The following is a 14,808-nucleotide window of genomic DNA, read 5'->3' as shown; positions in this document are numbered from 1 at the left end:
GAAAAATAAACAACTTGCTTTGCGAAGACACATGCAGATGCAGGACAGCCTCACTACTTAAGGTTTTCTTAGGCCTTGTGAGCTCAGTGACAACTTAGCTGTTTTTTAATCTTTTCAACCTTTAACCTATAAGTATAAACAGTAGCAAGAAAGTGCTTTGTGGTCAATAGGCCTTCACTCCTAAGCAGAGCAACGCAAACCAGCGTCAATGTAATAAATGTAGGATTTTTGTCCCCCTTGATGTTGAAGGGGGCATGTAATTCCATTTCAGAGATCACTTGCGGAGGAAGCTGGAGTGGGAGGAGGATATCTCATTGCCTCGTGTTTCACGGAACGCAATTACTCCAGCTGTGAAGACTTACATTCATATTAATGAAGGTGAGTGAAGTTGCTCATTAGACCCTGACCCAGCGCCCTTTGATGCCGTCTCCCCCTGTATGCTCTTTTTCATTCTGACATTGTAATGTACATCAACTCTGCTGCGTGTCATGTGTACACTCAACGGTAATTAAAACACAGTGCTCTCTAGAAAATCTCAGATATCTCTCGTCTCTTTTGAAGAAACATTTGTGAATCGCGCACAGAAGTTTTTATATGTGGTGTCACTCAACTTATTAAAACTTCAAATGGAACAAATGCTCATCTCTTTATTAATAGATGTGAAACTGATGTCGATGGAGACATCTGAAAGAGCAGGGAAACTTTTAAACTCTGCACCTTTATTCTTCATTCAGTTCTTCGTCTTGTTGAAATTAATATATAAAATGAGCTAAAGAGACAATATTGTATTTGAAGGACTTTAATTTGCTTTGATAAAGTGAAGAGTTATATTTATGACCTGTTCTATAATCTACAGGTTTACATTTCGCTATAATGAACATACAATGATATATTCATTATAGAAAGATATTGTCTAAAACAGTGCATGTAATGTGAGCGCTTTCTACCTTTATATAATAAGGTTTAATACGCTTTAACTAATGACATTCATAGTTGAATATAACCAGATCAATCACCTTCTATGTCACTTTCTCTCTGGACCCGGGCTGCAGAGCATCTCAAAGAAAATCCAACTTTTCCAGTCCTCTTTCAGCTGACGGTGTGACAGCCCCACCTATGGTTTTTACGCTTGCAGGTTTAGATGTTTGGTTTTCTGTACCTGTGCTGGCTCCTCGTTCTTTCTATCGCCATCCTCTACCCAATTTGGTCTGATTGTTTTTTTATCCTCTCTGTTTTACCTTAACATCCTTTCATCACTGCAACCATTACTTTTTAATTACTTTAAATCATAAATGGATCCGCTCTTTGTGCAGCTTTAACAGCGGTAATTGGGAAACCTCTGAAGACACGCCTAATATTATAATGTGAGACAATTTCATTTAACTATTGATCCACAACCCAAACATATCCTGCCAAGTGCGCCTGAGATAAGCGTCAAATGCGCTCAGCTGAGAACAAACGTGTCAATGGGAGCTGTCCGTGGTGCTGATCAACCGCAAACCTGTCAGTTTCACGCAAATGCCACTGAATGACTTAAAGATGTTGGGACTCTTACAGGCTACCGTGGAGCAGCTGCACATGAAACACTTTTTTTAAAGTCTGATGCGAGGCAGAAAAAAAAGTTTCAATAGTCGTGACGCCTTCGGTCCACCAACAGGAGGCCACAACTTTCTTCTTTTTTTTCTTCATTCATCTACCTCATTGCTTCACAGCCAATGGGATGGCTCACTGCGAACCAAAATGTCAACGGGATGACGTTGTTGCTGGCGTAGGGCTGCGTTTTGATGGCTCTACTAAAAGAATACAGTGGGAATGGACGAGCAGGAGACGCTGCTGGTCAGACTGTGCGCACTGTTGACCTCCGCAAACAGTGTTGGTTCATCGGGATTTCTCATAATAACCTCACTTGAGGATTTCGCCTTCTTTGCGCTTTCTTTGAGGGGATAAGTGCTGCTTAACCTCTCCAACTATATTTAATACAAGTATTATTATAACTAAAGGATACGAGTGGTAAGTTGCACGAACATTATTGCTCACACGTTTGTGACCTTTATTAAATATTGTTTTTAGTTTTATGCGCTAAACTTCACATTAAAAACATCCCGGCTTTTTGTGATCCATCGAACTTTAAACGAAATCCTGTACTCTTAGAGTAGATTTGAACAAGATTTGTTAGGGTACTGTTAATATTTACTATTAATATGCAGAATGGGCATATTAGTAAGGTTTATTTTTGCATCTCAGTGAAGATGAAATTCACTGACATGCGTTGCTGAAGATTAGATGCGAGAAAAACTTCATATTCTCTGGCTTTCTTCACCTGTTTTGGTCCCAGAGGACACAGCATGCTGTCGTCCCTAAAGACCCTGCTGCTGTTCTCGGTCCTGTGCACACCGACCTCCAGCCTGTGCCTGCGTCTCTACCAGACGCGCCCCGACCTCCTCTGCGACGACCAGCTGGCACTCGGGGTCCGGAATGACCAAACTGAGCCTGGTTACTCCACTGGGGACGGCTGGGGGTCCCTCATGCAGTCCGCGGAGTATCTCTCCTCCTCATCCTCCACGTCGTCGTCCTCTTTCTCCTCTGCTGAATCCAGTCGGGAAAAAAGGACTTCAAGTCCCGCAAACTACCGCTTCTTGAGCCGGACCAAGCTCAGGGGCCAGATGCTCCGCAACAGCAACAAAGGGGACCGGAGGAGCAGACTGACCCTGTCCCTGGACGTCCCGACCAACATCATGAACGTGCTCTTTGATGTGGCCAAGGCCAAAAACCTGCGAGCCAAGGCGGCGGAGAACGCGCGTCTGCTGGCGCAAATTGGACGGAGGAAATGAAACATGGACAACTTTCATTTAACAGACAGCCATGACCAGTGTTGGACTCTCAAAGTCTAATAAATTAGCATCTCTTATCATCCAAGTAAACATCCATTTGTTTCTCCGGGGGAACGATGCCGTGTTTAATAATACACAGGCTTTAAATTCAGCTGTTCGCCTGTAAAAGGAAATAATCTCACGCCTTCTTTTCTCCAGATCAAATCACTGAGACCATTTCCAACAGCAAAGGCACGTTTACTATATATATATAGTATTATATATATATTATATATATTATATATATATATATATAATATATATATATATATATATATATATATATTATATATATATATATATAATATATATATATAATCTATATATATATTATGTCGTAGGAAAGAGAACTTGTGAAAAAGTAGATAACTACTGAAAAATGTTTTAAAACCAAGGTTAAATGTTACAGAAGATATGAGCGGAGAAATTAGCTGTTGCTGCCTTCTTTTAAAAGTAATTGATTGATTGATTTTTAGTTCATTAAATATGTTTATTTATGCATTTATTGTACGTGCGAATAATCCACCTATATTAAATTAAAAAATTTCTCAAGTACTTTGTTATAGCAGACAAACAAAATGACTAAAACACGTCCTCGGTTTTTCGGTTAAATTAATGTTTAATGTGATTGTTTTGCCCAGACTCAATAAATTCAAATAACTGGACGCGATGAGCAAAGCAGCTGGTTTTGCTTACAGCAATAAATAAATAAATATTAAAAAATGCAGCACTGTTGCATAATCTAATAATAATTTAATGTCCTGAGAAATGTTTTTTTTAATTCCAGGATATGTGGGGTTTTTTTCTTTTTCATTCTTCATTTATTTATTTAAGAAGCTTTGTGTTTAAAAAAAAGTATGAATTCAGATTCAAGTTTTGAACTTTGAATGTGGCCGAAAAACAACACTGAGAAAAAAAAATACTGTACAAATCATCTGCAAGGTCATGAAATACAGTAAAATGCAATTGCATGGGAATGTATGTGTTCATCAGATGTCTCTTATTTTTATACTCAAAATAAAGGATTATTTTTCCTCAAATAAAGCAGGTGTAACGACATACATTTGCCTCTTTATATGCAATATCTATATCACTGAGATTCATTATATATTCTTAGAAAAGATCTTTTCACTACTTCATTGTTCACAAAGTTAAAGCCCGACTCACACACCTTCATGAAAACACTTTATCACCCAAATTTGTCTCATCATAGATATATTCATGTTTCACTTCATATTGTCAGCAAGTAATACATTACAGTGCAAACATATGCTTAAGGGACAGACTTTCAAGGTATAAACTTTAATTAGTGTTGCTATTGTTTGGCTTTACCACAAGAGGGCACCCTACCTTTCTATTCTTTTATGTCTTCTATTTATAAATAGATAGGATTTTGAAGTTGGGAGATTGCAATAAGCAGTGATGGATAATAATAATGTGGCTGGGCAATACGTGTGTTAAAAAACAAACAAGGAATTGGCATATCTGGATTTTGAATTCGCCTGCCTCAGAAAAGCATTCTTTACAAAGAATAATGTCGCCCTCTTGTGGTCATTTATGAAAGCTACATTCTAGTTTGTGACGGTCGGTAGCCTAAAGAGAGAGAGAGAAAAAAACAGGACACGTGTGTGAATGAGAAGGAGACAGGTGTGACAGTGAAGATGCAAAGCGTACAAGTAGTGATGCCACGGAGACCGCAGAGAAGAAGATGTAGTAAAGGTGAACAAATGAGAAGGAAAGGTACATGATCTGCCCTGGCGACCCCTATTGGTCTGTCAACACTACAGTTAAGGAGGGTCAGTGGTGCCTTCATTTCCCGAGCTCGCTGAAGAAGAATTGTATAGATTAGAAAGTGGTGGTGACCTTCTATCCCTCCACTATAGAAGCATCCTGGTGTACTGTGGAACAGTGTGGTATGCATGATGCTCTGCAGCAGTTATAACGGCTGTCCAGATGCTAATAAACAGCACAAAATATAACTGACCGTACATAGGAAACGTAAGATACCACCCAAGAACCTGAAAAATCAGTAAAAAAAAAAACAGTTCTCACCCTGGAAACTTGCTCTTTGACCTGTTGCCCTCTGGTAGACATTACCTGTAAATTAAAACAAGGACAAACACATTAAAAAACACCTTTTTATCCAAGTGCAATTACCCTCCTAAATCAAATATGACTACTGTGATGTACCTCAGCACCTTCTTCTAAATTCTTGACTACTTCATACTAAAATTAGAATTTGGTTTACCACGTTAATGACTTTGTTGTTGTTGTTTTTTTTATATACTGTGACACTTGAGATACCCGCAGAAGTAGCACCTCATCGTCACATTCTGATTATGATATATGCTGTTTGTAGCTGCTTAGCTTGAGATTGATCTTCAAGGAGCTTGTGTTTGCTGTGTTTATTCAGTTCAGGCAACAAAGGTAAACTTTTCATGACATATTTTAGTTGTTCTGTGCTGTAGCTGGTTCAGCCCTGTTACCAATACTCTAGTAGCTAAAAATACTGTTAAATAAATTAGTCACCTTCATACTTAATATATATCAATTCAAGCAACTTTTGAAAACTACTTTGCCTGACGTTTCAATAGTCAATTTTTTAAATAAATCTATTTATTTTTGTTGGGGTTTTTTTAATATTAGTATTATATTTATTTTTCAAATCTTTGCCCAAATACACTATTTATATAATAATCAAACTATTATGAAGGCAGGAGATCAAACCCTTGTGAAAGTTCATGGTAGATGTAGTTGTGTAAATAGGGGACGGCAATTTTGAAATGAATTTCTTTTCTTTAGGTAATATAGCTATAGGGTTGCATTGGTTAGAGTAACTCACTCAATCTACTTAGAAAAGACTGTGGAAATACAAAATGTGAAAAAGGACTGAAAAAGGGCCTTTGGTCTACAAGTTGTGTCAGCTAAATAGGTTTTCCACAAATGTCATGGCACAAAGCCTGCAGTGAATAATTACTGTTTTTTAACGGTGATGTTTAATAAATTGGTTTATAATCACTTAAGAGACAAGAGACAAATGTGTTAACAAAATCAAAACAAAAATTGGATTTACTTGTTTATACCTCTTTTTTTTTATTATTATACATTAAATGCAATTTGGTTGGGACAAGGATTATTATGCATGGATTGTTGTTTTCGTGGGACTTTTTAATTCGAGTAACCGTCAGGATGTGTCAGAAGCGCCCCCTGCCGCTCCTTACGCGGAAATATTCTGACGTGTCTTCCGTCGACGTGGACGTTGCCACCGGACGTCAGTTTTCACTTCGGCTACGTGGAAGTAGCTTCTCATCTGTTGCGAGATTGAGAGCTGCTTTTGGCCTCATCTGTCAGCTTCGCGCTTTCAAAATGATTAAAAAATTTGATAAGAAAGACGAGGAGTCTGGTAAGACTGCAGAATTGTAATTTTAAACGGTTGTTAACGTTGAATAGTCTTGATTGGACTTTATGTTGTGGAAGCTAAAGCAGTGCTAGCCTGTTAGCTCACTAGCTAGGTAAACCTACGCTACCTGTCAGCTACCTTGAGCGATAAATGTGGTTTGCAAACAAACGTATGATTAAGATAATGGTTTAAAGAGAGTGTCAAAAACTGAGTTGACGTTGCATTTAAATCCACAGCTACTAAAACATCGGTTTTCTTTAGTTCAGCGTTAGCCGACCGTATTAGCATCGTCAGCTGGATGTTGTCATTTCTCTCCCAAGTCCAATTTATATGAGTGGAAGTTGTACCAGTTTCTGTTGACGTTAAGGAAGACTGTTTGGATATTTGCAGATATCCTCAAGCTAACATACGCTAATAAGAAGATCAAATTAATATAAAGCAGGATTGATTCTATCTTATTGGTTTCTCATTGTCCATTTTTTCTCTACCCCCTTCATATATGTGTTTGCTTTGAATAAGGTTCAGTAAAGTTTTAATGGATTATTTTTCTAACACAAGTATTTCAACTCATTAGGAAGTGGCTCAAACCCTTTCCAGCACCTGGAGAAGAGTGCGGTCTTGCAGGAGGTAAAGCCTAAGATCAGTGCTGTTGAAAACGTGTTCTTCGCTCAACGGACCAAAGAAAAGAATATTCGGTGTACTGAAATAAAAAGTGTGTTTTTTTTTTTGTTTACAGGCTCGCATCTTCAATGAGACTCCCATTAATCCAAGAAGATGCCTCCACATTCTCACCAAGATTATCTATCTCCTCAACCAGGTAAAAAAAAAAAAGGTAGACAAACTATGCTGTCTGTATGGCTTTGAGTTCATGACATCATCTTCTCTCATTCTCATATCTTTGTTCACACAGGGGGAGCATTTTGGGACCACAGAGGCCACTGAGGCTTTCTTTGCAATGACCAGGCTCTTTCAGTCCAATGATGTAAGAGGTCCCCTATTCATTTGATCTCTAATTAACTGGCTAAGCATTTCTTTTTAATTAATTCAGGTTTATGCTATTTCTCTTCTAGCAAACTTTGAGGAGGATGTGCTATCTAACTATCAAAGAGATGGCCAACATCTCTGAGGATGTCATCATTGTCACTAGCAGGTTTGTTTATTAAATGGCTTTTATGTATACATTTATGTACATACTGATTTCTTATTTCTCAAATAAAACAGAAGAGTAAAAATAAGCAAAAAGTATTTGCACACCAGTTTTATAGTTGTACTAGCAGTGCACCTCTTAACCATTATTACTAGCAAAATGGAATATTTGATGGTATAAAGTCTGATGAGAACAATATCTTAAAGTTGTTTGCAAAGAAAATTATGATTTTTGCAATAGTGTGCTTTTTCTTTTGGCATTCTAGTGTCTTTATTTATTTCTTGCCTGGTATTTTATAGCTTGACCAAAGACATGACTGGGAAGGAGGATGTATACAGAGGACCTGCCATTAGAGCTCTCTGCAGGATTACAGATGTGAGTGCTGCTTAATTTCTGTTCAGAAGAGGAAATTGCTTTTGTCTTCTCTTATTAATGTCATGTTTTTAAGGTAAGAAACTGAAGCATCTTTTAATTTTTTGGTCTTTCCCACAGACGACCATGCTGCAGGCTATTGAGAGATACATGAAGCAGGCTATTGTTGACAAGGTTCCCAGTGTGTCCAGTTCAGCTTTGGTCTCCTCGCTGGTATGAATTGGGCTCATTTTTTTTCTTTCAGTGTTATTCTCAGAAAAAATCTCTTTTGAGATTTTTCTGACATTTCTACACAATTAAAAGTTTGTTATTCACTTCCTTCATGGTGGACTATAATGTTCTTTCCACTTCAATTCTTCAGCACATGGTGAAGATGAGCTATGATGTGGTGAAGCGCTGGGTGAATGAAGCCCAGGAGGCTGCTTCCAGTGACAACATCATGGTCCAGGTGGGTAGGAACAGAAGAAAAACTACAGAATTAATGTTTTCTAGTGCGGTTTGCTTCATTTGGTTAATATTGAGAATAGTGAATATTATTCCTGAATAGAAATTAGTTTAAAGTGGCTGCTTATTTGTGTCCTGTTCTCTAGTACCACGCCCTGGGCCTGTTGTATCACCTCAGGAAGAATGACCGCCTCGCTGTGACCAAGATGCTCAACAAGTTCACCAAGTCTGGTCTTAAGTCTCCCTTTGCCTACTGCATGCTCATCCGGATTGCAAGTAAACTGCTGGACGAGACAGAGGGAGGGTGAGTAGACCAGCAGTAGTTTGATACACAAAAGATATGTGGGCATACTAAATTTCAGTCTTGATGTCATGTTGACATGGGTTTTATCCTCGTGTTTACAGTCATGACAGCCCCTTGTTTGACTTCATCGAGAGCTGCCTGAGGAACAAGAATGAGATGGTGGTGTATGAGGCTGCTTCTGCTATTGTCCATATGCCCAACTGCACTGCCAGGGAGCTGGCCCCTGCTGTGTCAGGTTACTAGTTTACTCACATATTATTCATAAATGTGCTAAAAAGTTTTATATTGTAAATGAGCAATTTTTGTCTTACTGCATCAATCTCATTTTAAATGTATGTCTTCCTGCAGTGTTGCAGCTCTTCTGCAGCTCTCCTAAAGCTGCATTAAGATACGCTGCTGTCAGGACCCTCAATAAGGTACAGCTGCACACTCCCTTCCTGCAAAATATGGCTTGTTTTTTAAGGTTTAAGTACCAAACACTGATGCATAAACAGCCATGAGTTGTTTAATCACAGCAACATAAAAATAACCTATTACAATTAAAAACATAACTCTGGATGTAGTATAACTACATTAATATTTCCTTTGTGTCCACTAGGTGGCCATGAAGCATCCATCAGCCGTGACTGCGTGCAACCTGGACCTTGAGAACCTGATCACCGATTCTAACCGCAGCATTGCCACGCTAGCCATCACCACTCTTCTGAAGACTGGCAGTGAGAGCAGCGTGGATCGGCTCATGAAGCAGATCTCCTCTTTTGTCTCAGAGATCTCAGATGAGTTCAAGGTCAGGCGCTTTTGTTTTAAATAATGCACATAAATATTCTCAGGCACAAAGTTCTACAATATTTTCTCAATGGCTTGATCACTATACAATATTATTGCAATTTTAAACAACTGCAATATGCTGAGTATATATAAGTTATATTGGGATATATTGTTTCTGCTAGCTTTGCCATTCCTTGCTAATGTTGTCGCAGGATGGTGGCAGATGAGACGACGCCTCGTGTTTGTAGCAGTTCCAGAAAATTTTATTGCTGTCTGGTGCTTTTAACCCTTTAAAACCGGTCAGAGTGGGCACGCTCCGTTTTGCGTAGCTATTTTTAAATCCCGGTAGCACTGCAACCACATGAGCTAACGCAATAATTTTTTTTGCATATGAAACCGGAGGAGTTGTACTTACATCCTTATGCCATCAGCTTGTCCTAAGTCACAGTTTCCTTCCACATATAGCTTTGCAAAAACTGCATAAAAAGCACTTGCAGCAACAAAACCATAATATTCCAGAAACACGCTTTGCCGATCCGATCAGCTGTTCATAACACTTCCTACGTCCATCAGCACGAACTGTCGCATGTCCGCCATGACCTGCCCGAAACCGGAAGTGACGTCATTTTCGCGGAAATGTAGTTTTTTACCATCAAGGCCTCATGATCCTATACTGGTGTTTTTAAAAGTTATGTTTGACTTTATGACTTTCTGTGTCGTTTCTGGGATGCTTAGGACTCAAATTGCACTGCTGGAAATAGTTTATTTTGATGCATATGCTGCTTTTTTGCAAATTTGCACTATAATATTTATTTTTGTTTTTCCTGCAGTGTATAGAAATTGGTGTATTTCAAAAGTAAAACTATGAAGACACTCAAAATAAATTTTGTGTGGTGGGAAACTATTTTGTGCAACTTTTTTGTATTTACAGTTTTGAGGGATAAGCCTCTTAAATTTCTCTAATTAGAAATATATGTTAAAAAAACAAAAACGATTTTCAATTTTTTTGTAGTTTATTGCACTTTTTGCAATTTATGTCATTACTATGCACTTAATGCATGCATATTATTAAAATTTAGGCTGTAATGGTTGTATTGATGTATAGCAACTTGAAATGCTCCCAAAAATGGCTCTGCAACATGTAAACATATAATATAAGCTCTGGCGGACTTGGTTCTATGGTCTTAAAGGGTTAAATGCCATCAGTGCCCTTTGTCCTGTCCTGGTTAGGAAATCCAAAATAAGCTCATACCTTTGGGTTAAATTTTCGCTGTGCTTTGTTGATTTCTTTTTCCAATATCGCTGTCTTTATCAACTTCTTCCTCTACGCTGAAGGTCACTAGAAAAAACCTGAACAGCACCATCTGGTGGAGTAAATAAGCAGTTGATTTTATAGTACTGAATTTGCGTTTGCGTTTTCTAAAATAACACATCGATATTTGGTGTCCCTGTATCGATATAATATTGCCACACAAAAAATCGCAATATTATGGAAACCAGCCATGAAAACATGCAGGTTGTAGATGAAAAGTGTCATTGTGGTATTACAACCGGATATTAGCTTCTTTTGGGAGAAAAAAGATGAATTTTTAAAATGAGTTTTAGTGCTTTGCTCCTACTTAAAAACAAATCCCATTACCTTTGTTCTGATTTCTGATGTCCTAAATGTGTGTTTTTATTTCAGGTGGTTGTTGTGCAGGCCATCAGTGCTCTCTGCCAGAAGTATCCCAGGAAGCACAGCGTCATGATGAACTTCTTGTCCAACATGCTCAGAGATGATGTAAGTCATATAACCGTGTATTGTCTACATTTGGCATTTGACTTTTTGAGTTTTCTTGTGTGTTTGTTTTTTTTATAACAGATATAGAATCTGCATACTACAATGAGTCACTGTAATAATATTTTTTTGTAAACCTCTTCTCTCCCTGCAGGGTGGATTTGAGTACAAGCGGGCCATCGTGGACTGCATCATCAGCATCATCGAGGAGAACCCTGAGAGCAAAGAGACGGGCTTGGCCCATCTGTGCGAGTTTATCGAGGACTGCGAGCACACTGTGCTTGCCACAAAGATCCTGCACCTGATGGGCAAAGAGGGTCCACGCACCCCGCAGCCCTCCAAGTACATTCGCTTTATTTTCAACCGAGTGGTGCTGGAGAGCGAGGCTGTCCGTGCAGGTGAGACGAGTAGGAGAGCATGCACCCCAGAAGTTTGACCTTAGATCTGTAACATCCATAGGCAGAGGCTGATACTTCTTATTTTGGCAGCTTTAGTTAATTTTCTTCCAATTTTTTTTAGGCTATTTACTAACGAGATAAAACATTTGTTTGTGTCATGCTCCATTTTTAGCTGCTGTCAGCGCTTTGGCTAAATTTGGAGCTCAGAATGATGATCTGCTGCCAAGTGTCCTGGTTCTTTTGCAGAGGTATTCATTGGTTTTGTTTGAGTGTATGTGTGTGCGCGTGTGTGCACTTTTGAAAGTACACAGTGGATAAACTCTTTGTGTGTCAGTGCGGTATAATTTTTAACACAGCTCTGTTTGCACAGGTGTATGATGGACAGTGATGATGAGGTGCGCGACAGAGCTACTTTCTACATGAACGTGCTCCAGCAGAAGCAGAAGGCTCTGAATGCTGCCTACATCTTTAATGGTAAATTGCAGTTGGTTTTCAAAATAAAAGAGCCGTCAAGGCAGTTTGTTTGTCAAGCACTCAGCAGGTGATGTGCTGAGTCTCCTTGTATGTGTGTTTCAGGACTTTCTGTTTCCATTCCTGGTTTGGAGAAGTCCCTCCACCAGTACACCTTGGAGCCCTCAGAGAAACCTTTTGATATGAAGACAGTCCCTCTGGCCACTGCTCCAATCACAGAGCAGAAAACGGGTACGACCACAGGGATTTGTTTATTTTTTAGTAACCGAGAAACTGTCACGTTCAGGAATCAGATCTTTAAGAACAATTTTATTTGTCCGCTCAGAAATCGCCCCAGTCGCTACAAGCAAGCTTCCAGAAAAGCTGGCCCCATCACGCCAGGACATTTATCAGGGTAAATGAACAGCATCTGTTGTTTTGCGATGATCGGAGATGTGCGTTCACCTTTGTGGTCATTTCGATGTAGCTGATAAAGTCCCTGCTTCGTCTTACATCTGTTTTTGTTCACATCATTGCCAGAACAACTTGCGGCCATCCCAGAATTCCAGGGTCTCGGCCCGCTGTTCAAGTCTTCGGAGCCGGTGCAGCTGACGGAGGCTGAGACTGAATACGTGGTGCGCTGCATCAAACACACGTTTGCCGGACACATGGTGTTCCAGTTCGACTGCACGAACACTCTAAACGACCAGCTGCTGCAGAAGGTACCGCAGTTTTGTTTCACAACTACCTGAAGTTTAATAATATTTTTAAACACATCAGCATATGAAACGTGTGAATATGTTTGATTCTTTCTTCTAGGTGGTGGTGCAGATGGAGCCCTCGGAGGCCTATGAGGTCGTACACTGTGTCCCTGCCCCAAGCCTCCCATACAGTCAGCCTGGTTCTTGTTACACTTTGATCCGGCTTCCCGATGACGACCCCACAGCTGGTACGAACATTCAGACATCACCAGTGTTTAAGCTGCTTAAATGCCAAGTTTGGGTGATTTATGCTTCCTGTCTGTTCGCAGTGTCTTGTACGTTCAGCTGTACTATGAAGTACCTGGTGAGGGACTGCGACCCCAACACAGGAGAGCCTGACGATGACGGTTATGATGATGAATATGTGGTATGTAATAGAAAATGTGTGACTTTATTTATATTTGCCCTTCAGCTGTAAAAAGGCAGGAGTATTTTTATTATCCTGCTGCCTGACGTGTGAATGCATTAACGCAAAAATGAGGCAGCTTCAAATCGATACCACAGGTGTATCTACTAAAAATCTTGGACAAGTTTAAATCTCAGTGACCTCGATCTCAAGGTGAAGGTAAGGGGTCAGGTTTTCTGAAAATCGTGAACGAGGGTTTTGAAATCGATACCATAGGTGTGTACGAGGAGGCGGACGGGTAGCGTTGGCGGTTAACATGTTTTAGCATCAAACTAAACCTCTTCCTTTGTTTTGGGCGACTTTCTTTAGTTGGAGGATCTAGAGGTAACGGTTGCAGACCACATCCAGAAGGTTCTGAAACCAAATTTCGGAGCAGCGTGGGAAGAAGTAGGAGACGAATTTGAGAAGGAAGAAACTTTTGCCCTGGCATCTGTACGAACTCTAGATGGTACGGACAATTAGAAGTTAATTTTGTAATATAACCTTTATTTAGTTAGCATGTATAGGATAAACTGACCTAAACCACCGTCGTGAAACTTTTCTTTGTGTTTTTGTGTGCAGAGGCGGTGGGTAACATTATCAACTTCCTGGGAATGCAGCCATGTGAGCGCTCCGACAAAGTTCCTGAAAATAAGAACTCACACATCCTCTTCCTTGCTGGTGAGTGTCTGATATCAGGATATTGATAACTGTATGCAAGTTTAACTTCAACTTGATCTATAAAATATTAATACTGTAAATTTCTTTGAGTTGCTTGAAGACGTTTCACCTCTCATCCGACAAGCTTCTTCAGCTTCTTCATCTATAATCCAGTTTTGAAATCCCTTCCTAGACGCCTTAACACCCACTCACATCCTGGGCCATCTGTCCTCAGGAAATCACATATAGGGTGGGGGCCAGGTTTCACAATGAGCTCACCCGAAACCCTGGCTGATTGGGACCCACACCCGCTTTCACACCTTGGCTCATGTGATTAGGATCATCGGGGGTCCTTTTGTCTCTCTGTGGGGGGAAACTCCCACTGGGTTTAAATCTGGGACTCTCCACCATTTGACCTTAGAACTGAAGAAGCTTCTCGGATGAGAGGTGAAACATCTTCAAGCAACCTAAAGAAGTCCAGACGCTTTTCTTTGCAAGCTCCTTAGACTACGATGACCTGGATGACTGAGAACCTTCACAGAAATACTGTAAATATGTGTATATGTTGTGAGTAAAAACTTTCCCACTCTCACTCTAAGGTGTGTTTCGCGGCGGTCACGACGTGCTGGTTCGGGCTCGGCTCGCGCTGGCCGACGGCGTCACCATGCAGGTGACGGTTCGTAGCGGAGACGAGAACGTCGTCGATGTCATCTTGGCTTCGGTGGGTTAAAATGGTCGTCATACAGCTTTGTGCCAACGCGACAAGAAGACCTTTCATCCCTGTTCAACCACCTGAAACGTCACTTAGTTCTTCACGGATCTGAAATTCTATTTCATGAATGTTTTATTACTTCTAGTGTATAAACTAAAAAGTGTTCTCTTGCTGTTTCTTTATATTTTCTGCTGGTCCTCATGTTTTGTTATCTGTCAAATCTACAATAAATCATGACTGTCCAAGTTCTGGCTGCTTAATTTATTCCAGTTGGAAATCAAGATTTTTTTTTTTTTTAGAAAACTAGTTTTATTTGAAGAAAAATTGACATTTACTTGCTGACATCGAGAGAAATATAGA

The 14,808-nt window shown here is 39.8% G+C and overlaps 2 protein-coding genes across 2 annotated transcripts; both read left to right on the top strand.

The window, feature by feature from the left end:
- The first annotated feature begins 1,787 nt into the window (after positions 1–1,787).
- On the top strand, positions 1,788–3,062 carry ucn3l (urocortin 3, like). The gene is made up of 2 exons (XM_014335138.2): positions 1,788–2,010; positions 2,336–3,062. The coding sequence occupies exon 2, from the start codon at positions 2,346–2,348 to the stop codon at positions 2,829–2,831; it is 486 nt and encodes a 161-aa protein (XP_014190624.1). The 5' UTR covers positions 1,788–2,010; positions 2,336–2,345; the 3' UTR covers positions 2,832–3,062.
- A 3,056-nt stretch (positions 3,063–6,118) lies between these two features.
- On the top strand, positions 6,119–14,693 carry copg2 (COPI coat complex subunit gamma 2). Its single transcript, XM_005927169.3, has 24 exons — positions 6,119–6,273; positions 6,845–6,897; positions 7,007–7,087; positions 7,181–7,252; positions 7,341–7,420; positions 7,717–7,792; positions 7,910–8,002; positions 8,151–8,237; positions 8,380–8,537; positions 8,639–8,772; positions 8,886–8,953; positions 9,136–9,324; positions 10,990–11,085; positions 11,237–11,480; positions 11,653–11,728; positions 11,851–11,954; positions 12,057–12,182; positions 12,277–12,345; positions 12,471–12,652; positions 12,750–12,879; positions 12,961–13,058; positions 13,407–13,545; positions 13,659–13,757; positions 14,336–14,693. The coding sequence occupies exons 1-24, from the start codon at positions 6,237–6,239 to the stop codon at positions 14,464–14,466; spliced, it is 2,622 nt and encodes an 873-aa protein (XP_005927231.2). The 5' UTR covers positions 6,119–6,236; the 3' UTR covers positions 14,467–14,693.
- The last annotated feature ends 115 nt before the right edge of the window (positions 14,694–14,808 follow it).

The sequence above is a fragment of the Haplochromis burtoni genome, unplaced genomic scaffold (genome assembly GCF_018398535.1).
Source record: "Haplochromis burtoni strain Fernald_Lab_line unplaced genomic scaffold, NCSU_Asbu1 Contig_98, whole genome shotgun sequence".
Lineage (NCBI taxonomy): Eukaryota > Metazoa > Chordata > Actinopteri > Cichliformes > Cichlidae > Haplochromis > Haplochromis burtoni.
The sequence above is the reverse complement of the archived record's forward strand: the minus strand, read 5'-3'. Positions and strand labels throughout refer to the sequence as shown.

Bases quoted from the DNA above. Each gene is read 5' to 3' on its own strand.
- ucn3l (XM_014335138.2), top strand. From the start codon at position 2,346: ATGCTGTCGTCCCTAAAGACCCTGCTGCTGTTCTCGGTCCTGTGCACA.
- copg2 (XM_005927169.3), top strand. From the start codon at position 6,237: ATGATTAAAAAATTTGATAAGAAAGACGAGGAGTCTG. The intron at 6,898-7,006 runs GTAAAGCCTAAG...TTTTGTTTACAG, and splicing joins AGAGTGCGGTCTTGCAGGAG to GCTCGCATCTTCAATGAGAC. The intron at 11,086-11,236 runs GTAAGTCATATA...CTCTCCCTGCAG, and splicing joins CCAACATGCTCAGAGATGAT to GGTGGATTTGAGTACAAGCG.